This window comes from Egretta garzetta, unplaced genomic scaffold (genome assembly GCF_000687185.1).
Source record: "Egretta garzetta isolate BGI_Z169 unplaced genomic scaffold, ASM68718v1 scaffold454, whole genome shotgun sequence".
Taxonomy (NCBI): Eukaryota; Metazoa; Chordata; class Aves; order Pelecaniformes; family Ardeidae; genus Egretta; species Egretta garzetta.
In genome coordinates this window covers 1,835,577-1,857,442 of record NW_009259429.1, presented here as the reverse complement: position 1 = coordinate 1,857,442, position 21,866 = coordinate 1,835,577, and the positions used below count along the sequence as shown (strand labels likewise).

Here is a 21,866-nt window from a genome sequence, read left to right as displayed (position 1 = left end):
CCTCCCTGCATCCCTCCTTCCCTCCGCGCGTCTCCTTGGCATGCCTGGGTTGCACGGTGCGGTGCCCGGCGCCGCGGCCCGGCCCGAGCGCCCGGCTGGGGTTTCATCCATCGCTCTTGCAGGCATTGACATCGCAAAGAGACGGGGAGCCCGGTACCGGCTCGGTCCAGAGCTCGAAATCTGGTAAGAGCGCTTTGTCGGTGCTGGGTTCGAGCGTTCCCAGTTAATTGCTGAAGACTGGTCAGTGAGGAAATCGGCGGCGTAGCACTCTGTCGCCCAGAGCCTCGCTCGAAGCGCGGCGGCTGTCAGCGCAAAGAAGAGCATGGCAGTTGCAAGCCCAAGATTGGTTCTCTCGTCTCGGAAATGTGACCGGTGCTGATAATTTTTGACCTATTTCAGCCAGGCTTCCTTCGTGGAATCCGTAGGGCTTTGAATTCTGCCTGGGCCCGGGGTGCTGCTCCTGAAAGGCAATGCCCCCCGCAATGCCACCGTCTTGAGCGGGGATGATGGTGCCAGCGCCCCGCACACGCCCTGTGAATTGCCTGCGCGGACAAGGCGTTCCTTATCTGCGGTAGTTCTGGTCCCTTGGCTCTGGTGCTGATTTGGCTGAATTTTTTATTTCTTCGGTTTTTATATGCAGTGGTTATGGCTGCTCGGATCACTATTACGAATCCGACACGCTCTTGCATTCGTTTCAAGTTCTGGCAAAGCTTTTGGAGTCGCCGGCTACTCAAGATATTATCTGTGATGTGGGAATGTAAGTTTTTTTGTGTACATTTGACAAAGGGGTAGGTCTTTAGGGAATGCTGCCCCTGCTGTGTTTCTGGGTAGTGAGGGCCCTGTGCCAAACTTTTAACCACATCTTAGGAACTGCACTACTTTCCCTTTTAATTACCAGGACTAGGACTGCAACAAGCAAAATGCTCTCTGAAAGATAATAATTTCAAAGATTTCTCGTGGTTGAGCCCTTCAAGAGAGAAATAGGATAATTACAGTTGTTTATTGGGAATGGGCCAATATGGCTGGGCCCTCTTGCCATGGTTAGCTTTTGGGTAAGACTTTGTATTAGGAATAACGCAAAGGGCTTTATAAATTGACTCTCCCGGGAATGCCAGGGCTAATGTAACTTGCTTTGACTGGCAGACATCCTTCTAAGCAGCATATGGGTATGTCAAAATCACTGAAACCATTGTAGGTCACGGGCTGACAGCGATAAATTGTAACCGTGAGATTACCGTATGTACGCCTACTTGCTTTAGAATTGATACAAAAGTGTAAAGCTAGCTTTATTTTGAACTAGCCTGGTAATCCCACAGGGGGTCAGGTTTGATTAAATAAGTTAGCCCAGCCAGGGGGATTCTTCTGGTTGCGTGTGTTTCTCAGGCAGCAGACGGTATATCTGAGACTGACAGAATGGTCAGTAACTCTGATTTTTGCAAACAGCTATTTGAGTTGAAAAATTAGAAGCTAAAACTAGATATATTTTGTTGTTTAAGTCCCTTCAGTGGTGCAGTGTAGAAGTGTTGTCTTTGTTTTTGTGTAGTGACACAGATTCTGTATATTTTTTTTTATTTCCGCTAATGAGTTTAGCCACTGGTAGCTCTGCTTCTTATTTTCACAGGCCTGTTCTGCACAGAAATGTTCGTTACAATTGTCGAGTGATCTTTTTAAATAAGTAAGTAGTTCTTTATGCATTTTGTGAGACAATACATTAGTGTATCCTTTCAGAGACCTGCCTGGCCTTCAAGAAAGAGTCTTCAGTGCTATGTAGAGCGATGGAGTTGTCTTCCTATCTGCTAAACTTTAGAGAGACAGCTACTGTTTTCCATTACCCCTTTTTCCTGTCTGAATTTGTGGAAACTAAATTTCTCCTGCTTTCTGAAAGACTCCAGAAAAAAAACCCTGGGTCTGCAAACAGAAACTTTATAAATTATTGTATGTAGTAGTTGTTTAGTGTACCTCAGAATAGAAGAAAAGAGTTGGTGTTAATCAGTGTTCTCATTTAGTCTTGTTTGCCTGCATATCAGGTTTTAAGTCGCTCTTTCTGTTTTGTTTTATGTCTTAAGGAAAATTCTGCTGATCAGACCGAAAATAGCATTGGCAAATGCAGGAAACTACAGGGAGCTTAGATGGTTTACCCCGTGGAACAAAGCAAGGTAGGCTGGCTACTGTTAAAATTGTGTTTAAAAACACAGCTTACCTTTTGCAGCCACAGCTGAAGGATTGAAAGCTCTCTAGCCATCCATCTGTGCTGCTACAGGGTGAGCAGCAAGACAGAGGCAGCTAAGCTATGTAACTGGAGCTCAGTTAGAAAGCTTATTAAGTACAATCAAACTCTGTATTGCTGAGCTGGAGGGAAAAGCATGGCTGGATGATCCTGCGATCAGTGTGGTAGTGTCATTTGCCTTGTGTCTCCTTTCTAACTATATGCAGTTCAGGATTGGAAAAGCCTGTGTTTTTTTTGCTCATTTGCTGCATCCTGTTCAATATTAAACTGGAAAACAAAGTAAAATGCATAACCTCTGCCAGAATTTTAATGACTGCAGAGGATGAAAGCTACGTACCTTATGATGCTGCAAAATACGCTTGATGCTCGTCTCTGATGCCGTGCACTTGTCCTGTGGTCAGAGGATGGTTCTGACTTGATGGTCTCGGTAAAGTACTTCTGAGAGAGCCCTTGAGCATCTGTCCTCTTAGCCCCAGTCAGTTCCAGATGAGTTACGAGTTACTCGTGTAGTAACACTGCAAAAAGAAAAACTTTTATTTGGTGTTTGACTTGCACAGTGTGTCCTTTGTTAGGTCTAGTTTCTAGCTAGGATGGAGCACTGTTTACCATGCATTTCTGAAGTGAAGTGGAATGTTGCCACCTTATAATCTTAACATTTCTGATGAATTTCACAGAAAATATGAAGGTCCTTTTTTTTTTTTTTTTTAAAAACATACACAGCCCTGTACAACTGAAGTGCAATTTCTTTAATCAGTGTTAGAAGGTGACAAAATGTGGAGATCAGAATCAGGTTTTGTGCTGTGATTTACGTAATGATGTATTCACAACCTATAAATCTGCTCTAGGCATGTGGAGGAGTATTTTCTACCCAGGATAATTCAGGAAGTGACTGGACAGGTAAGTTTGTGAAAGATTTTTTTTCTTTTCTTTTTACCTTCAGCATCTTCCAGACTCAGCAATTTAAATGAATAGAATTTGTGGCATAAAACTGTAGTACACCAAGTTCTGCTGTCAGTCATGTTGCAATTTCATAGGTTTCGGTGATAGTTCTCAGTTACATTAAATAAGAGCATAATTTAACCTTGTTTATGTTAGCATTTGGCAGCAAAACGAGGACATTTTAAATTTGCCTCCGTTATTTATATATACAGGACCTTAAAGATTGTTGTATTTTGCACAGTTCTGGTACTGAGTTTATCTGTGCTTGAGACTAGAAATGAGTATGTGTTTTGAGATAAAAAAATAAAAAGAAACCTTCTTAATTAAGAAGGGTCTAAAACTTAGGTTATTTCCCGCTAAAGCATGAGCATAATTCTTAGCAAAAGACAGTCTCTGGTTTTTAGATTGTTTAATGCAAAAGCAGTTGTCCTGTCCTGAAGCAAAGCACTAGATCTGAACACTACTCAAATTTCAACACAAAATTTTGGTACAATCCAGAAATTTGTGCTTTAGACTTTTTTTTTTTTTTTTTTTTTTTTTTTACTTGATATAAAATGAAGGAAGATGTAATGTGATTGATACTGTGTCACTCATTTCACAATTTCATATTTTTCTTAGGTTTGTAGTTAACTTTTTTGAATGGAATAGGTTCTTCTATTACATGTGTGTAAGGATGTTCTTGTTTCTTCTCAGGAAACCGTTCCTTTTGGGGACGCAGTGCTAGCAACGAAAGATACCTGCCTAGGGGCAGAAATATGTGAAGAACTCTGGGCACCAAACAGGTAAAGGAGAAGAAGAAATGAAAAGGAAACTAAATCATACCCTGGACCTGCTTGATATAAATGTTTGAAAAAATCTGCTTATTATTCTTCCAGGTAGTATATCTTTCAGAAAGTTCCAGTAAGCCAAAATATAATTAGGAGCAATAAATACATCATGGGAAGGATTTCACTAGGCTACATGCAGGATGGCAAAAGAAGTTTTAGGTACTTAAGCCATCCCTAACCTTAATAACATTCATTTGGCATGTCTTTGTATGTAGCTTCCTGCAGCTATTTTTAAGGGGGGAAAAAGTATTTTCTCTTTTGGTTGCATGAAAGCTGTTGCAGTTAAAATAAAGAAAACATTCCCGGTGTTTTTCCAAATCTCTCAGTTACAGGTATTCATTTCCTTATAACTGCAGAAGGTGTGGTACGTTACAGGCAAATACATGATTTTTTAGCATTTATTTCTTTTGACATTGGAAAAAGAAAAAAAGCAGTAAAAGTTGTCTTCTTGCGGTTCTGTTTCCTTGTGCTTTTGGATTTACTAAGAGAGAAGGAAAATGGGACAATAAACATTGCAAGAGTATCTCAGTGTTACCCTTTCAGACCAAGATTGTCTTATTCTCTCTTTCTTTGAGACCCAGACATCTCTGGAGTGAAGTAGAAGGCATTTTATTTAGAACAGGTAGAGCAAAAGCCCTTCTGCCCTCTGCAGCCACTACTGGACTTTGACAGAAGGCTGAGGCAATGCAAGAAAAACAGATGGTTTTGAGAATCCTATCCTTGTTTGAGCTAAGACATGCAGAAAATGGGCAATGACATAAATGTTTTTATTTGTCAGTGGATTTAAATGATACCTGCAGTATTGCCAGCATAGTATTGCCAACTGATTTTTTTTTTTTCTCTGCCTTTTGCTTTGACAGCCCTCATATTGAAATGGGACTTGATGGTGTGGAGATTTTCACTAACTCTTCAGGGAGCCACCATGTGCTGCGGAAGGCTCACACTCGTGTGGATTTGGTGAATTCTGCCACAGCAAAGGTATATGCTTAAAAAAAAGTGGTTTTTTCTGGTTATGCGCCTCATTTTTTTTCAGAACAGTCTCCCCTCCTGTGACAGGACATAGCATTTTCTTTCTATATAAGTGTGGGGACCTTGACAGTCCTTGTCGTTTGGTTTTTTACCTGTAATTACCTTCCCTTATTGAATCAGCTGTAGGGGAATCTGGCTAAGGGACCATACTTCTTTGGGGCACTCTGCTATATATCATGCTCTAATGTGAAGCATTGTAACTTGTTCCCAGCTCTGTGACCCCAAATGCTAGAGGCTGTGTGTTTGCAGGTCAGCTCTGTCTGGTCTATGGAGCAGTGGATTAGAGGAGAGGCCATTTGGCATTTGCATGGGAATAGGGGAGATGCAAACCTACCCATGTGTGTGCAGGGAGAACTCCCAGAAGAAACTTTGCATGGGAACACATAGTTCTGCACTGACATGCCAACTATATAATCTAGCTTCCACGCGTGTCTGTCAAAAAGAATCAGAATACCTTAAAACAGCTTGATAACTCTTAGCTCTGGAGGCTTATGCTCCAAAAATGTATTTGGTGCCCTCAATCTTAATTGCATTAAACACTGAAGAAAAAAAATACTGCACTTGTGTAATGGATAGGAAATAAATCAGCCTGAGTAACTGGCTTTCAGTAATTGGAAGTATGAAACGTTGAATCCACTGAATAATACTCCAGAGAATAACCAGCCTGAAAGGGTGTTGCTGAATGCACATTCTGCATAAAGGGCGAACAACCAGTGGCTGTGGTTGCTCCCTGTAGATATCTGTGCCTGAACAGTCTCCCTCCATATGTGTTATGTACTGAATTGGCAGCTCATTGCCAGCTTGTAATTCGGTCCACAGAAGGGGTTATTTTCCTGGTGTGTATAAAACCTTCCAAAAGTTTCTTTTGTTTCCTTAAAATGATACAGCAACGTTCAGTTGGAAAAATATCGGTAATGATATCAGGAGGGGGAAATAGAAATCAGTGTTTAAACTCAGTCTTTATATTTTCCCCTGTTATCTTCTTACTTAAAACATATTTTTCTACTTTGAAAGCTCTGCTTATTTTAAAGAAGAGAAGACACTAGGTTATTAGACTGTAATCCTGTCTAACAGTGATGGGGACAAAGTAATGGATGTACATGATACTGTGAAAATTTTTTAATTTGTCCGACTGCTTTGTAATTTAACATGCTTTGGCTATATTTAACAGTATCTGCTCTGTCCTCAGATATCCAAACACAGCTTCTGTCATCATCTTCCTGCTTTTCTCAATCTCTAGTTGAACTTAGAATTTTAGAATTTTGATTTAGAAGTGCAGCCTTCTATTTGAGCTAAGGGAATGACTCTTGCTAATAACAGAAGACTCTGTGAAAGGGATAGAGCTCATTTACTACATTTGCTTGTTTCTGCTGTGTACATCACATGCAAATTACTTTTTCAAATGACAAGAGAGAGTCCCAGCCGTAAATTATTTACAATGTAAAGACAGAGGAGGGTTATAAGAAGGACAGGATCAGAGAAATAACATTTTGTCTTTTAACGTTCTGTCAGGTGCTGTATTCTGAAAAGTTTTTTTTTTGTCTGCTTGTTTGTTTTCCTCCCAGAATGGTGGAATATATCTTTTAGCTAACCAGAAAGGCTGTGATGGTGATCGTCTATATTATGATGGCTGTGCCATGATTTCAATGAATGGAGAAACGATTGCACAAGGATCCCAGTTTTCACTCGATGATGTGGTAACATATTCAACCTATAGTTGCTAGTTACAGCTGAAATTAGTACGGCTTCATTTATGCTCAACATGTTGCAGACATTCCAGATGCTAGGCCCATGTCTCTAGACTAAAAAGATATATTTTTACTATGCTATTCAACCAGATCCAAGGTTTTTCCTAGTCAAATTGCCCAGACCTGATCTACAGCTGTAAGCTCTCCAGCTTTTGTGAGCAAGGAAGAGCTGTCACAGTGGAGGAACTTCATGAAAATGTTTGCGTATGCAACCACCACGTTTAGGAGAGACCTTGTTACTTTATATTGCCTTCTCTAAGAAAAAAATGACAAAGATTGCAGTGTTCTAATTATGACCCGCTTTGGTAGACAAAAGGTTTGATAGGTTGAGCTTTACTTCAAAAAGCCCTTTCTTAGTAGTTTTGTCATCAAAGCTGTAGTTTTCCTCACGTTATGTGCCAAATTCATCTCTTTTCCCAGTGTGCTTCTTGCCTTTTCCTCTTGTCCTTTGCCACAGCTGATGGTGACCCTATTGTTCAGCCATCTGACGAGTGCTAAAAATTTGTTGTGGTTTATGAGTGTCCTAGTGTACTCAGTGAAGCGAGTCAGTTGTGCTCACTTTGTAATGTGAGTAATTCTACTGAGTCAGAAATGACTTGTGAAGTGAGCATAAAAATCGGTAGTGAAAAAAGCTGCATGTATTCTTCTTCCCCAACAGTTTTTCTAGTCCAGGCCTGCCAAATATTTTTTATCTGTTCACATAGAATCAATCTAATGTTGAAAGCCTTTCCGTAGGAGGTGCTGGTTGCCACTCTGGACTTGGAAGATGTTCGAAGTTACAGAGCAGAGATTTCATCTCGTAACTTAGCGGTAAGAATTTTTTACAGAGGTTATGTTTGTAAACTCTGCCAAATTTGAGTAGTTATTGAATTTAAAAAGCATTTGCATGTCTTGATTTTCACAGTGTTCTATAGATGTGATAGGTATGTGCTACATTAAAATTGACACCTTCACAATTTTTCTGTCCTATTGCTTAGGCAAGTAAAGCGAATCCTTATCCCAGGATAAAAGTGAGCTTTGCTCTGTCATGTTCTGATGATGTAGCTGTACCTACATGTATGCCAATCCAGTGGAGACATCATAGTCCCGAGGAGGAGATCAGGTAAGCACATACTGAATCTGTTGCTTGAAAGTTATTTTGATTTAAGAAAAAAAAAACCAACCCAAAACCTCAAACAAACCAAAACCAGACATAAACATGAGATCTTCTTTATATTAAGTAAAGAAAGTGTCTCATTGGAAGATCACAGTAAATATGTTGACTTGCTTAGGTCTTTTCCATAACCCTTTTGGAATAAGCATATTCTGTAATTTCAGCCTTGGTCCTGCATGTTGGCTTTGGGACTATTTAAGGCGCAGCAAACAGGTAAGAATAACTGGTTTTGTTCTTTGCCTTGGCATACACATCTTCTTCTGTGCCATAGGGACAGTACAGATTGCTGTCCTGTGCTGCTGTTAATGCGAAGTGATGTTAATCCAAGGTGCAAGGTTTGAGTTTTTCACTGGTAGCTCGTTCAGACTTAAAAGCCATATGCAAAGTGTGATTTCAGTAGGCTCTTCAGACCTTTTCCTTCAGAATCATGCTTTCTTTGAAAGCAATAATCAAGCTTACCTAATAAAGAGTATTTCTTTTTCTTTGAAACACTGTTTTTTCAGTAAGGAAAATATTTTAATGACATAATGGAGATGTTTAAAGTAAGCAGAGTGACATGAACTAGTAATTCAGTTTAATAGTGAAATATATATGAAAAATTTAATCCTTTTTATTAGCTCTTCTGTCTTACTGCAGGGTAAAGACATACTGTGAGTTTTTCTAGCCAAAGGGTTTCCACTGACTGACTGATTATCCAGTTGATGAGAGGGTTTGCTAGATCTGGTTTGTTTGCCTGTTTTTCCCCTGTAGAATATAAGCAGACTTGAACAATGCACATGCAATTATTTTCTAAGAGTATGTTTCTGAGTGGTACAAATATATTTTTCTAATTTTGCTATTTGGAACATCTTCCTTGCTCTATTTTCAAGGCAGGATTTCTCCTACCTCTTAGCGGTGGAATTGACAGCTCTGCTACAGCTTGCATAGTATACTCTATGTGTCACCAGGTTTGCCTGGCAGTCAAGAACGGAAGTGAGTAGATATGCGCGTCTGGCTCGCCATGTTTACTAATGGTTATGGACAAGCTAATATTAGCTGGGTGCAAGAGATGCAAGAGGTCATTAATGGCAGACTCTTGCCCAATTGTTCTAATGGAATCCTTTGTCTCTCTTCAGAAATGACAGCAAAAATGTGCATCCAGATTTCAGGTTCTTTGAATTGGCTTAATAGGGTTTTTTTGGGGTTTAAGAATTGGATGTGGAACTCAGACGAGATTCTCTCTAGAGTATCGTTCAAAATGTTGGCTGATGTAGTTTTGGGATTTCAGTTTATCATGAGAATTTTCTCCTATTAAATTCAGCACTACAAAATAAGGGTAGGCATGGTTCAAACTCCTAAACTGGCTTTAAGTAGACCATATGCATTTAGCTAAGCCTTTATATATACTGGATTATATTTTCTCTGAAGTTTCTTTAAGGTGCAGAACAAAAGGATTTAATATTTCCGTGTTCAAAATTAGGAGCAAAATCAGTAAATTTTTATTTGATGTATGAAAATATGTTTGCGGAGTTAGATGATGGAGTCATCTTATTTGTGAGGGACAGTGTAAAGCTTGATTGGAATACAAGAAACATGCAAGATACTTGCATATCTGGGACAGTGGGAGCACAACAATTTCAACTCTTGTTCTATTTCTCTTGCTTTGTCCTCAGATGCAGATGTGCTGGCTGATGTGCGCAAGATTGTGAATGATGAGACCTATGTCCCTGAGGATCCACGAGAATTTTGCAGGCGTGTCTTTACCACTTGCTATATGGCTAGTGAGAACTCCTCCCAGGATACTTGCAACAGGGCTAAACTTCTGGCTGAGCAAATAGGCAGGTACAAATTAGAGAAGTGCTGGGAAGAAAAACCGTGTTCTGGCAAAGACTTTCATCTAAAGCTTTCAAGCTCTAAAATAGGAAAAATAAGAAAGGAATAGCAGGTGTGTTAAGTAGGAGTATTACAGACATTATCATTTAAGTGTGTAAATGTGAGGCAAACTTAGCAGTATATGGTGAAGGACATGGAGATTTGGAAACAGACTCTGGAAAGTGTTATTCTTCATCCCAGATCTGAGATGGTAGCGGCCTTAAAACATCAATGAACTGGATGAGGGGACAGAGTGTACCCTCAGCAAGTTCGCTGATGACACAAAACTGGGAGGAGTGGCTGATACGCCCGAAGGCTGCACTGCCATTCTGCAGGACCTGGACAGGCTGGAGAGTTGGGCAGAGAGGAACATGATGAAGTTCAACAAGGGCAAGTGTCAAGTGCTGCACCTGAGGAGGTTTAACCCCATGCACCAGTACAGGCTGGGAGCTGACCTGCTGGAAAGCAGCTCTGCCGAGAGGGACCTGGGAGTCCTGGTGGACGACAAGCTGACCATGAGCCAGCAGTGTGCCCTTGTTGCCAAGAAGGCCAATGGTATCCTGGGGTGCATTAAGAGGAGTGTGGCCAGCAGGTCGAGGGAGGTTCTCCTCCCCCTCTACTCTGCCCTGGTGAGACCCCACCTGGAGTACTGTGTCCAGTTCTGGGCTCCCCAGTTCAAGAAAGATGAGGAACACCTAGAGAGAGTCCAGAGCAGGGCAACAAAGATGATGAGGGGACTGGAGCATCTCCCCTATGAGGAAAGGCTGAGAGAGCTGGGCTTGTTCAGCCTGAAGAAGGGCAGACTAAGGGGGGATCTCATCAACACAAACATCTTAAGGGTGGATGTCATGAGGACAGAGCCAGACTCTTCTCAGAGGTGCCCAGCGACAGGGCAAGGGGCAATGGGCACAAACTGAGACATAAGAGGTTTCAGTTGAATATGGGGAAAAACTTCTTTACTTTGAGGGTGATAGAGCACTGAACAGGCTGCCCAGGGGGGTTGTGGAGTCTCCTTCTCTGGAGATATTCAAAGCCTCCCTGGACGAAGTCCTGTGCAACCTACTCTAGGTGAACCTGCTTTAGCAGGAGGGTTGGACTAGATGATCTCCTGAGGTCCCTTCCAACCCTTGCCATTCTCTGATTCTGTGATCATTTTATGGGTGGGTTTTTTGGTTTTTTTACTGCTGTTTTATGTAGTCAGATTGTGTGAGTTGAGTAATTTCTGCTTGAATTCTTCTCAGCTATCACATCAACCTGAACATAGATGCGGCTGTGAAAGCCATTGTGGGAATTTTCAGCATGGTGACGGGTCGAACTCCACGTTTTTCTGTCTACGGAGGGAGCAACAGAGAAAACCTGGCACTCCAGAACGTTCAGGTGTGTTTCATGTAGGCTGAATCAGGTCAGACCCTTTTTTGTTTGTTTGTTTTTGAAAGAGTACAAAATGGTAAAGTAGCAAGGGAGCCCTTCATTTGCATTGCTGTGAAAACTTGAACTTGTTGTGGTGTGTCCCTGAAGATTCCCGGGCTTCCAGTAAATGCTTGTCTGCAGCAGAAATCTACAATCCCACATAACTCAGAAGAAGACAGAGATAATAACTGCTTGTGACTTAAAACCTGGTCAGGAGGAAATAGTACATGCCTGTATCCCATCAATAGCATTGGTGTTTAGAAAAGCATCCCAACAGAAAGTTGCTAGGTTGGGAAAATGAGCAGCAAAGTATTGTAATAGACAGGTCTGAGTCCGGTAGGATTGTGGCAGGTCAGGACTCAAAACTGCTGCTGATGTACATTAGACTTCCCTCTGGTGAATGCTAGCAGCCTTTGAAAGGCTCTGTGTGAGATGTCAGGCTTACCCATTCCAATTCCTAGATGTCTTCAGTTTTAGAAGGTAGAAAAGAATATTTTTTTCATCAGAAGGTATTTAATCTTCAACAGGCTTACAAAATGCTGCTTAAATACACATTTCCAGTTACGCATTTTCATTGTGTCAGAACAGGTTGGTGCTGTGCCTGGGTAGTGCTGGTGTACGTGCCGTATAGAATCACAGAAAACATAGCTGCCTAGTGGCTTCTAGCCCCCTGGCTCCAGTTGTACCTTTTGTTGTCTCAATAGCTTTCTTTCTGGCCTGTTCTTAAAATTCCAACCTAACCAGCAACTCTGTTTTAAATTCTGGCTAAATGTTGGTTCTCATGTCTGACAGTTTTTGTTAGCTGAGGGCTTCATCTTTCTTTCCCTGCTATTACTGGAGAACTTCAGCTGTCTCCTCTGGAAGCAAACCTTGAATCCTTTATCAGCTTTTTGGCAATGGGAAAGGCTTTCGTCGTGGAGGAGTGTGGTGATGTGCTTAACATCGCACGCAGTTGTGGCTAGAGCTGGAGGTTGAATCTCGGGTCTCTTTGCTATTATTACCATCCTTAGAAAAAGTGGAGTTTAGGAATAGGAACAAAAGCAAAGAGGACTTTTTACAAGCTTTATGTAGGTAAATCCCTTTTGTCTAATACTCCATAAAACGGTGTGTTAGACAGATGGTTTATCTGCATACTTCATCCCTCGTGGATCCTTATTAGTGATTGTAGGAGGTAGAAAATGGCAATTACTCCCCATTCTACAATTCAGAGTAGAGTAAACTTGCCCAACCATGTAAGTCTGTGACAGTAGCAGATACTGAGCCTGGCTTTCCTACGTATGTTTGGCATCTTTTCCACAAGACCAACCTTCTCGCATTAACATTTACCCCTCTTGCATTTTGTTCTTTATGGGTTTGTTTAGGGAATTGGTTAATAAAAATGATTGGGGAGAAATTATTTGGGTTTTGTGAAGTTGCTGTATTTTTCATTTTGCTTTGCAGGCTAGATTGAGAATGGTCCTTGCCTATCTGTTTGCTCAGCTGACACTTTGGACTCGTGGGATGCCAGGAGGACTTCTGGTGCTAGGATCAGCCAATGTGGATGAAAGGTTGGTGAAAGCTAGAAGTCTAAACCCAGGTGAACTGGGAACAGGTCACTGCATTTCCTTGCAACTCTACCATATCTCAGTGTAGATTGTCGCTCAGAAGAGGTAACAAGCTAAGAATACATTGATAGCAGTAAAATTAATGAGAATAGTTGAATTGGCCTGAATGGAAAGCTGTGGATTTTCCAGAAGTTTAAGCCAAACTGTTGTCACAGTTTTCAAATAAAATGCTATTCCTTCCTTAGCTGTTTTCATTAGAGCTTGCCTGTGCAGTTACCAGATTAACTTTCCAATCTCTTATTTGTTGTACTTGCAATTACCGTATTAGGAATTAAGTTGTGAACTTTGAGTTGAAAAATACATTTTCTGGAGTACTGTTATTAGAGGTGACTATTTGAAGATTAAAGCAATCCCTATAAGACTGTGAGATCGATAACCTCAAAAGCTGGGAGAGTAGTGTGTGCTGATTCTATGGGTGTTTTGAGGTTTTTTTTTTAATTGTTCAGGACAGTATTTTAATTGTTTTGCAACAATTATGTTACCTTAGCATGGGCACTTTTGCAGTGCTTCATAAGCGTTTAAAATATCGTCTTTCTCCTGGCAATTTCATGGCTTTAGGGTAACCCTTTTGCAGCTGAACACCCGTTTGCCCCTTACATATAAATATGTTAACAATATGCAGTCTGTTTCTCCCTGTCTTTTATATGACATATATATTCTATATAGTATAAACTATTACATATTCCACTAACGTTACATTATTCTTTACTGTTGCTATATAAAACTTCCTCTCGTGCTCAGTCTCCGAGGTTACCTGACGAAGTACGATTGCTCGAGTGCTGATATCAATCCCATCGGTGGAATCAGCAAGACTGATTTGAAGAACTTCATACAGTACTGCATTGAAAATTTTCAGCTCACGGCCCTCAGAAGGTGAGTAGTGAAGCGATGACGCTTGGTGGCTGTATGCAGCCTATTGTGGACTTCACCATTTCATTTTCTCTACTAACAGAGCTAAGCTGCAGCAGTACTGCAAATGCTAATAAAGTCTTCTGCACATCCCTCTGTTTTTAAATGGTTTTGTACGCTTACACAATGGAACTGCCTGGGTGCTGAAAATGTCACCAGTCTTAGGAGTTACTGTACGCAAGCATTTCTGTTGTTAATGCCACTGAAGGAACTGTTTGAACTAGATGCCTTATGGTTTTGATATAAAGCATTGCTTTTTAAACCTGGAACTTGCAAGTACCACTTCTTTAGAGTGCTCTAGTCATTTAGCAGGGTATGCCCTGAAAAAGTTTTGAAGGAATCATTTGATTTTTAATGAACCAGACTGTTTGTTAACTAGTACTGGTGAGACTGGATAGAATTCACGTTTTTCATTTTACCTTTTTCTCACAGCATCATGTCAGCTCCACCCACTGCGGAGTTAGAACCCCTGGTGGATGGACAAGTGGCTCAAACTGATGAGGTAATGGGCAGTGACTTTAAAATGCTCTGGTAAGCCTTATCCCAGCATTTGTTTTTTGTCCAATAACTATTGTTTGCTCTTGTATGTATCCATGCTTATTGACAAGCATGTTGTAAACAATCTTAAAGCCACTGACAAGGCATTAGGATCCCACACCAGCCTTATCTGTGTTGGCAACGGTTTTCAAAAGAGCAAATTAACTGGTTTTGAATGTTTTTATATTTTGGGCATTTAGAAGGATGGGTGTTCTGAAATTTATTTTTTTTTTAAAGTTTCTTAATGTCAAAAGAGAGTCAGTCAGGGCCTTACTGCTATTAAAATGTCTGGTGGCAAAGCCCTTCCTCCCCCTGCCCTTGCTATCCCCTTGGGTAAGGGAGGACTGGCAAGCCTCATGACTGCCTCTAAGGGCTGTTGGGTATTTAACTCTACGATATTGCAAAACTCTACATGATAAAGCAAAGGTTGCTGAATTAAATTAAGTGGTTTTCTTATTTTGGCCTTACCTTACTGATCTATACTACATTAAAGGTACCTAGAAAGAAAAATGAATACACCTTTCTCAGGAAAGAAATGTTTTCACCGGCCAAATCAAATATATTCATGGAAGAATTGAAAATCTCCAGTTTTAGAGAGATTCCAGTTTTTTTTTCTTCTGCTCATAATATTACTATCTCTTCATCTTTTTGATCATTGGCAGTTTCATTTTGGTGTTTCTTTGATGAAACTGGATTATTGTCATTGCTCCATAAAACTATTAATTACAATTTGCATACTTAAGATTTTTGGTGACTTTCTGTGTGTGTGATTTCAGGCAGATATGGGGATGACATATGCAGAGCTCTCAATCTATGGCAAATTAAGAAAAATTGCAAGGGCTGGACCATACAGTATGTTCTGTAAGCTGATTAATATGTGGAAGGAAATCTGTACTCCAAGAGAGGTAATGTAAAAATAAAAGAAATAAAATCATATAATATCTTTGCCAAAATAGAGTATGTTTGGAGAAGGGTCGAGTAGAGTTCCTTTTAACTGAAAGGGATATTTTAATTATTCTGTGTTTAGAGATTATTCTACAGCTGTAGCAGAATATGCTGGAAAAACTGTTATGCATCTCTTAAATTAATGGAGCTTGTTGTCTGTGTTGCCAGTTGTTGGAACACTAATTGGGTAATTTGAAAACAGTTATTTCAGAACTATACCTTCAGGGGAAAGTTACTCTCTGACATACACATGGCTAACTACTCTTGAAGCCTTTGGTTATATATTCTGAGGCAGAATATGGCTCTTGCTTTGAAAGACTGCCTACACGGAAGAGGTATCTGCTTTGCTGTTACGCAGTTCTTCCTTTCTCGTGCATAAAGGAAGGAGTTCAAATTGTCACCTGAATCGCAGAGGCTAGTGCTTACTGTTGGATTTCTTACAAGGCGCTTCCTTATTGGTAAATGATAGGTGCAGAGACCAAGGCGTTGTCTGAAAATGGTCTTAAATGCCTCTTAAAGGTAGGGTCATCCACAGTGATTCATACTTGTATGTAAATGTATTTCTGTAAACATTACTGGAAGAAAATGGATGTGTAATGCTAGAACACATTCTCAGCTGAGTTTTTAAATGCTAAGAAACTTCATCTGATTAAAAGCTATATTCTTTGTACACCAGGTGGCATCAAAGGTTAAGCATTTCTTCAGGATGTATTCCATTAACAGACATAAAATGACCACCCTCACTCCTTCCTACCATGCTGAAAACTACAGTCCAGATGACAACCGATTTGACCTGAGGCCTTTCCTTTATAACACCACATGGTCCTGGCAATTTAGGTGTATAGATAAACAGGTAAATGCCCTCTACTTCTTACATGGTTTTCTATTTAAAGCCCTCGCAATGGGAAAAGCTCAGTTCCAGAGTATCTCCAGCAAAAGACAACTAGCATTTAGGATGAAAATTTCATACAGAAATAAGTGTGATTGTTCTTTTCATGTAACCGTGAGGCCAAGAATTCTCTGGTTTCGGTGTAGGCCGGGTTTTTTTTGTTGTCAAGTACAGCTTGTTATATTGCTAGGAAAGCAAGAAGAAGAAGAAAAAAAGAAAGAATATATGCACTGAGACCAGAAACTAATAGCTGTACCCATACTCAGGAAGCCTTGCGCTAATGCCGAGAACAAGCTTATGTGTTTCGGTTTCAGTTCAGGACCTGTCTGAAGGGATCTGTTTAATTACGGGATTAAGACTTGACCTACATCTGCATGGGAAAAGCCAGTAAGAGGCAGCGATTCATTGTGAATGTTTCTCTCACCTGCTTTTACTACAATACCTTTTTTGATCCTCAAGTCAGTTGACTCACAAATACATGTTTGCTCAAATACAGCAACAGTAATGGTCCAGTGCTTAGTTTGAGCACTGTGTGGTATGGAGGGGCTCAAGCAACTATCGGAACCGTGCTTTACTTTTTGTAGTTTTTAGTCACACCTTTGATGTTATTTTAATGCATTTTTTTTTTATGGCACAAATGCTGGGCTGAAGAATTTTAGCACCTTGAAGTTTTTTTCTGCCAGAGATTTTACACCTCAGTTGCTTTTAAGAATATGTTTATATATGTAATAAAATATTAATTCCCTTGTCTGTGAAATGCCAGACATGCTGTAATAGTGTTTTATTACCTTGAAACCTAGGATAAAAGCTACCACATGCTGCACTTTTTTGTAGGTCTGTATGGTGGGTGTTTTCTTCCATCGTTTCGGACTTTTTCCCACTGAAAAAAAAACCTGTGTCCAGGACAAAAGTTCTTTTGGCCTCAGTGGGAGTTGGGCAAAATATTTTTGTAGGGTCTGGATCAAAACGTAATTATTTTATGCTTACAGTAACTGTCATTAAGATCTTTTAATGATCCAGGGTACTGTTACACTCTTTACCTAGATTTGTATGTGATAGCAGTTGCAACTTATTCCTGAAAACTGGGAGTCAAGTTTGGGGAAGAATCTGTTATGTAGGCAACAGTAACCTGAACTGATAAAGTTCAGCAGTAACCGGAACTGATAACTCATTGTTATGGATACCTTTTTGCAAGACTGGAAAATAATGACTTGCAATAATGTGAGTCAAATCTGCCCTGTACAAGAAAGGGAATACTGTAAGCGTTTCTACTTACTGTGCATATTCAGCACAATTGTAATTCTGAAGAGAATCGCTTAGACAACATCTCACTGATAATTAAGTTCCCCGGACTTAAGCGGTACTCAAGGTTTTTTTCTGGCATAGCAGCAGGACTGTGAAAATATGGCATAAACTCTAAATTATGTAATTTTGCCAGAAAACACCTTCAGTTATGTAATGCCAGGTTTTCCTGTGGAAGAGTCATGTTACAGCTTGAGCTCGTTTGTGAAGGGAAATGGTCTGAGTGCTAATGATAGAGAAGTCTGTTGGATTTGTGGAAAGTACTTTTCTACTTTGGATGTTTGTAGTGTAGTCAAGGCAGTTTACTTATCCACTCTTTTAAGTGCAAAATTGCCTCTGTACTTGCTGCAGAAGGAACAGGGGTAAGAGGAGGTTGAGATTGTAGCATTTGCTGGGAATTGTCAGATTTGCCCTTGGGGTCTTAATGTCACTCAGCTCTACTTAGTGGAATGACTCCACCTGGGTGATGAAATTTCCAGTGGTTTAGAGCAACCCTAGGAACTCCAGTAGCACTGTCAGTAACTTCTGCCTTTGAGTTATGTCCGAGGTAAAGGATGTGCGGTCAGAGCATGCACTTTAACCATTTCTAGATGCCAAAATGGTAACTGGGATTTTAATAGCTGGCATAATTCTAAGGAATGGTGGCATAGCTCAGAAGAAAGCTGGCACACCTACTAGATTTGGGGAACGTAAACCGGAATTTTCCAGAGTTAGAGATAATGTGCAGAACATTGTGTTTAGTCTCTTGGTCTATCCTCCACAAGTTTGTAGAATCCTTTTTGGAACTATTTATGTTGTTAGTCTTAACAACAGCTTAGCTCAGTATAAGGTAATTCCTTTTCTTCAGTTTTAAGAACAGTGAAGGTCAGTTTTATAAAATTTTGTGTGTGTGTGTCTGTTTGTGTGTGTGCATGAAAAGCATTTCCTGTGTTCATTTTAATTATTCTAGGCTCTCTGTTAAGGGCAGGGTTCCAGGTTATGGCCTGATCTGATCTGACAGCTGTCACTGAAAGGGGCAGTCTTGCCTCCCTTCCTGTCTCTCCTGGCTTCTGAGATGGCTTTGGTGCTTGTCTCATTCCTTCATCAGCCAAATGAAGTCACCAAACTGACAAAAAAAATAGGAACTGATGGGAGCATGCAGCCGGGGGGAGGTTAGGAGGGTGGGTGGGAAGAAAGTTTGACCTTCTCTTTTGACTGCAGCTAACATCCTGTTCAGCTCAATTGTCCCCTAGAGCATATCCCGCTGTCAGTTCCTGATAAATTTGCACTGTGCACTGTTTTGTGGTGGAAGTCTGAAAAGACAGGAGGCATTAAATGCAAACTTATTTTTACCATTGAATCCGTTTCCTTTTAACTTGCAGGTATCCAAGCTAGAAAAAAAGGAAGGAATTTCTCTTGTTGAAGATGTGGACTGATTTGCTGCCTTGTTTAACTGTGGTAATTAATTTGCTAAGCAGAGTGTTCAAAACTGGAGTATACTGTGATGATGAGCAGAGATGACCAAAACAGTTGTTGAGATGACCATAGTAAATGATATTTGTAATCAAGTCTTTTTTTTTGATTGACTCCCTGTTTTGTTCCCAATATACTTAAACCGTTGTTTGGCTAAGGAATCATTTATTAAGGATTTTCTTCAACGAGTTGAGTTAATTGCCTTTAATTGAAAATATTTGGATAAGCCCATCGATCATAAACAAATGCAGGGTAGTCTTTTGTGAAAGTGAATACACATACAAATATTAAGTTTGGTTCTAATAATTTGGATATATTTTTGAGTGTATGTATATATGAGATATATACATTCAGCTGAAAGTATAAAATTTTAACAGTATTGGCATGTGCTGTTGAGGGGAAAAACTCATTTTACTTTGCAATAAACTTGTAATTTTGTAATCCTAATTGACTCAGTTCTTATTTTACATGTTTCTTACTTAGGTAGCATTCACTATGTAGACTGGTCCAGTGTGGCCACATAAGGTCTAATTCACAAGGTACTGGAAGCATGTCTAATTTGAAACAGATGGGTAATCTTGTTTAGTGGGATCCAAATTAGAGTTCAGTTTCTTGTTTTGCATCTACTTGCTGTGTAACTTGTGACAATTATCTATGACTTAATTTTCTCAGAGGGGAGTAATACCTACTTCATCAAGACGTTCAGGGATTGTTTAATTGTTACTGCTCTCCAAGATCCTCATCTGTATTTTAAGGATTCTGAATAAAGTTAGTTGGCATGGTGTCTTTTCCCTCCTGGCATTTTTCATGCATAAGGGTAACTTGGTGTACCTGAAATAAGAAATGTCTTCTGGTGCATGGTGTCTTGAATAGAGAGGACACAAGTTTGGTATCTGTGCCACTGCTGTTATTCCTGTACGCTCTGGTGCTGCCTGTCCAGGAGCTGCGGTCTGTTATCACTGTCCGTGCCGTGGTTGGACTTGCCCACACAACCCCTTTACTGTTGGAATCAAGCTCGCTGGGTGTAAAACATCTGGAAATGGAGTGAATATTGCAGAAGGAAGTATAAAGCCAGCTTCCTTTGAGCTCGATTGGTGCATTAACCACCTTCCACCTACTGTTTGCAAAAAGTTATTTTAACTTCACTAATCTTTTAAATGTGTCCAGTGCTGTGGAACAATAAAAAAAGTACAAGCATAGGCTTGTTCCTTCGCTTGAGTCCCTTTTCTGCTAGTTCATTTAATGTTTGGCCATTTCCATTGCTCCTTTTTTTTTTGTGTGTGTTTGATTTGAAAGGTATGCTTTTAATAGGGGAAACTAGAAATGCATTTCTAAAGTTCTGGGTGAACGATGCTGTAACTGCAGCAGCAGGGGAGCTTAGACCAAATGAGACTTTTGTTAAGATGATTGTACCTTGTGCTAATGGAAAATGTCTGCTAAAGGGCATGTTTTCCACAACCCAGAAAGACAAGTTGATTCATTTGGAGTTAAAGATGCTGCATTGTTCTTGGTGGGTTTATTGTATGGTATTTGTTTAAATACATTTAAATAAGCTTACCTTAGTGAATGTCACTGGTATTTATGTTCGGCTGACGGAAAACCGCAGCTGAGATTTGCCTTCCTTCACCATCAGTTGGGTGCTTTCACTTCCCATTCCATCCAGAGGGAGTGAACTGAATTTTGAACAGAATTTTAGGAATCCTTTGTATATTTGAGGGCTTCTTCCATTTTTTTTTTCTTCCTGAAGTTACTGATTCTTTTTCCTAACAATCACAGAAGAGGAAAGAAGGAAAGATTTGCTTTAGTTCAAATAAAAGATAACAGCAAAAATAACAGAATGTTTACATGTGCTACCTGTTACTGTGGTTACCCTGAATATTTCAGGCATTTAGCAAAAGGACACTTGTGTTTTTTAGCAATGGCACTTAACTGCATGTGGGCAAATTGCATTTTATTTCTTACTTGCTAGTGCTGAGCACAGATTGTACTAGCACACCCCTACTTTCTTTTTACTGCCCTGAAATTTTCACCTCTTCCGTCTGATGGCTCTAGTTCAACTGTTATTAACAATAACTCCAATTTTACCAGTACTTTGCTGTCTATTGAGAATGGGAAATAACTGTAACGTGTAGCTACTGATGTTCACTTTTTACTAGTGATGACTATTACAGTAAAGGTAATGTCACAGAATTTTCCTTTTTATCTTTTCACCAAAAAGGCTGGATCTGACCCTGACTTATTTAGAAGTCAGTGTGAAACAGTGATTTTTGACCCATCAGTCATGCAGCTGAAGGCAAAAGCTAGCTCATTGCTAATTAAGCAGTATAGGATGGACCTATTTTTACCACTTAGGCGGGAATACTGAAGAGATGGATTGATACACCCTCCTGTTTATTGTTAATGCTGCCATAGCTCCCGGTATGTGGGAGAAAATAGTGTGTAGTTGTCAAATTATCCTGACACCTACCCTTTTGAAACTGCAGCTTTACGAAATGCAACAGTGAAAGCCTGTAGGAAGAGGACCCTGAGGAAAGGGTCGTCAAAAAGCATCTTTTAACAGTCAAAGTAACATAAGCTTAGTTTGTAGTTGCTTCTGGAACGCCTAGGTGACTAAATACAAATCAAATACCTTCTGCTAAGGCTGTAAAGGATTATTTAAGAATGTGAATACAAGCAGGAAGCAGTATTTTATAACCTCGCTATTAATTTCTCAATAAATCCAGAACCCAACCCTCGCGCGGCCGTAGTGTTGTTCCCCAGCTCCCCCCGAGGCAGTGACGAGTTTAGGGGTACGCTCAGCCGAGGATACCGAGCTTACAGCTTCCGTGAGGTAAAAAAGCTGCAACTCCTCGTGAGGGATACTTTTTTTAAAGCGGAAACGACGCCTGCGATCTGCTCTCTGAGTTCAGGTGAAGAAGCGACACTTTTTACCAGAGGCTTACTGTCACCTCTTTCATCAACCCCCGGCTGCGTACAGATACTAGCTCCTGAGGCGGCGGATGTTGCCGGGGCGGGAGAGGGGTCCCCGTTTGCTGCCAGAGGGA

At 40.3% G+C, this 21,866-nt stretch overlaps 1 protein-coding gene across 1 annotated transcript in view; it reads left to right on the top strand.

Moving 5' to 3' along the window:
- The first annotated feature begins 40 nt into the window (after positions 1-40).
- The window catches only part of LOC104124712 (glutamine-dependent NAD(+) synthetase), a 46,483-nt gene continuing 24,657 nt past the window's right edge, over positions 41-21,866 (top strand). The window contains exons 1-19 of the mRNA XM_035892641.1: positions 41-183; positions 641-757; positions 1,622-1,675; positions 2,067-2,156; positions 3,073-3,124; positions 3,860-3,948; positions 4,854-4,971; positions 6,588-6,719; positions 7,506-7,580; positions 7,748-7,872; positions 8,088-8,136; positions 8,793-8,895; positions 9,576-9,744; positions 11,016-11,151; positions 12,625-12,731; positions 13,530-13,661; positions 14,130-14,199; positions 15,011-15,139; positions 15,856-16,032. Of these exons, the coding sequence (XP_035748534.1) occupies positions 41-183; positions 641-757; positions 1,622-1,675; positions 2,067-2,156; positions 3,073-3,124; positions 3,860-3,948; positions 4,854-4,971; positions 6,588-6,719; positions 7,506-7,580; positions 7,748-7,872; positions 8,088-8,136; positions 8,793-8,895; positions 9,576-9,744; positions 11,016-11,151; positions 12,625-12,731; positions 13,530-13,661; positions 14,130-14,199; positions 15,011-15,139; positions 15,856-16,032 (2,067 nt within the window). The remainder of the gene's footprint in view (positions 184-640; positions 758-1,621; positions 1,676-2,066; positions 2,157-3,072; positions 3,125-3,859; positions 3,949-4,853; positions 4,972-6,587; positions 6,720-7,505; positions 7,581-7,747; positions 7,873-8,087; positions 8,137-8,792; positions 8,896-9,575; positions 9,745-11,015; positions 11,152-12,624; positions 12,732-13,529; positions 13,662-14,129; positions 14,200-15,010; positions 15,140-15,855; positions 16,033-21,866) is intronic.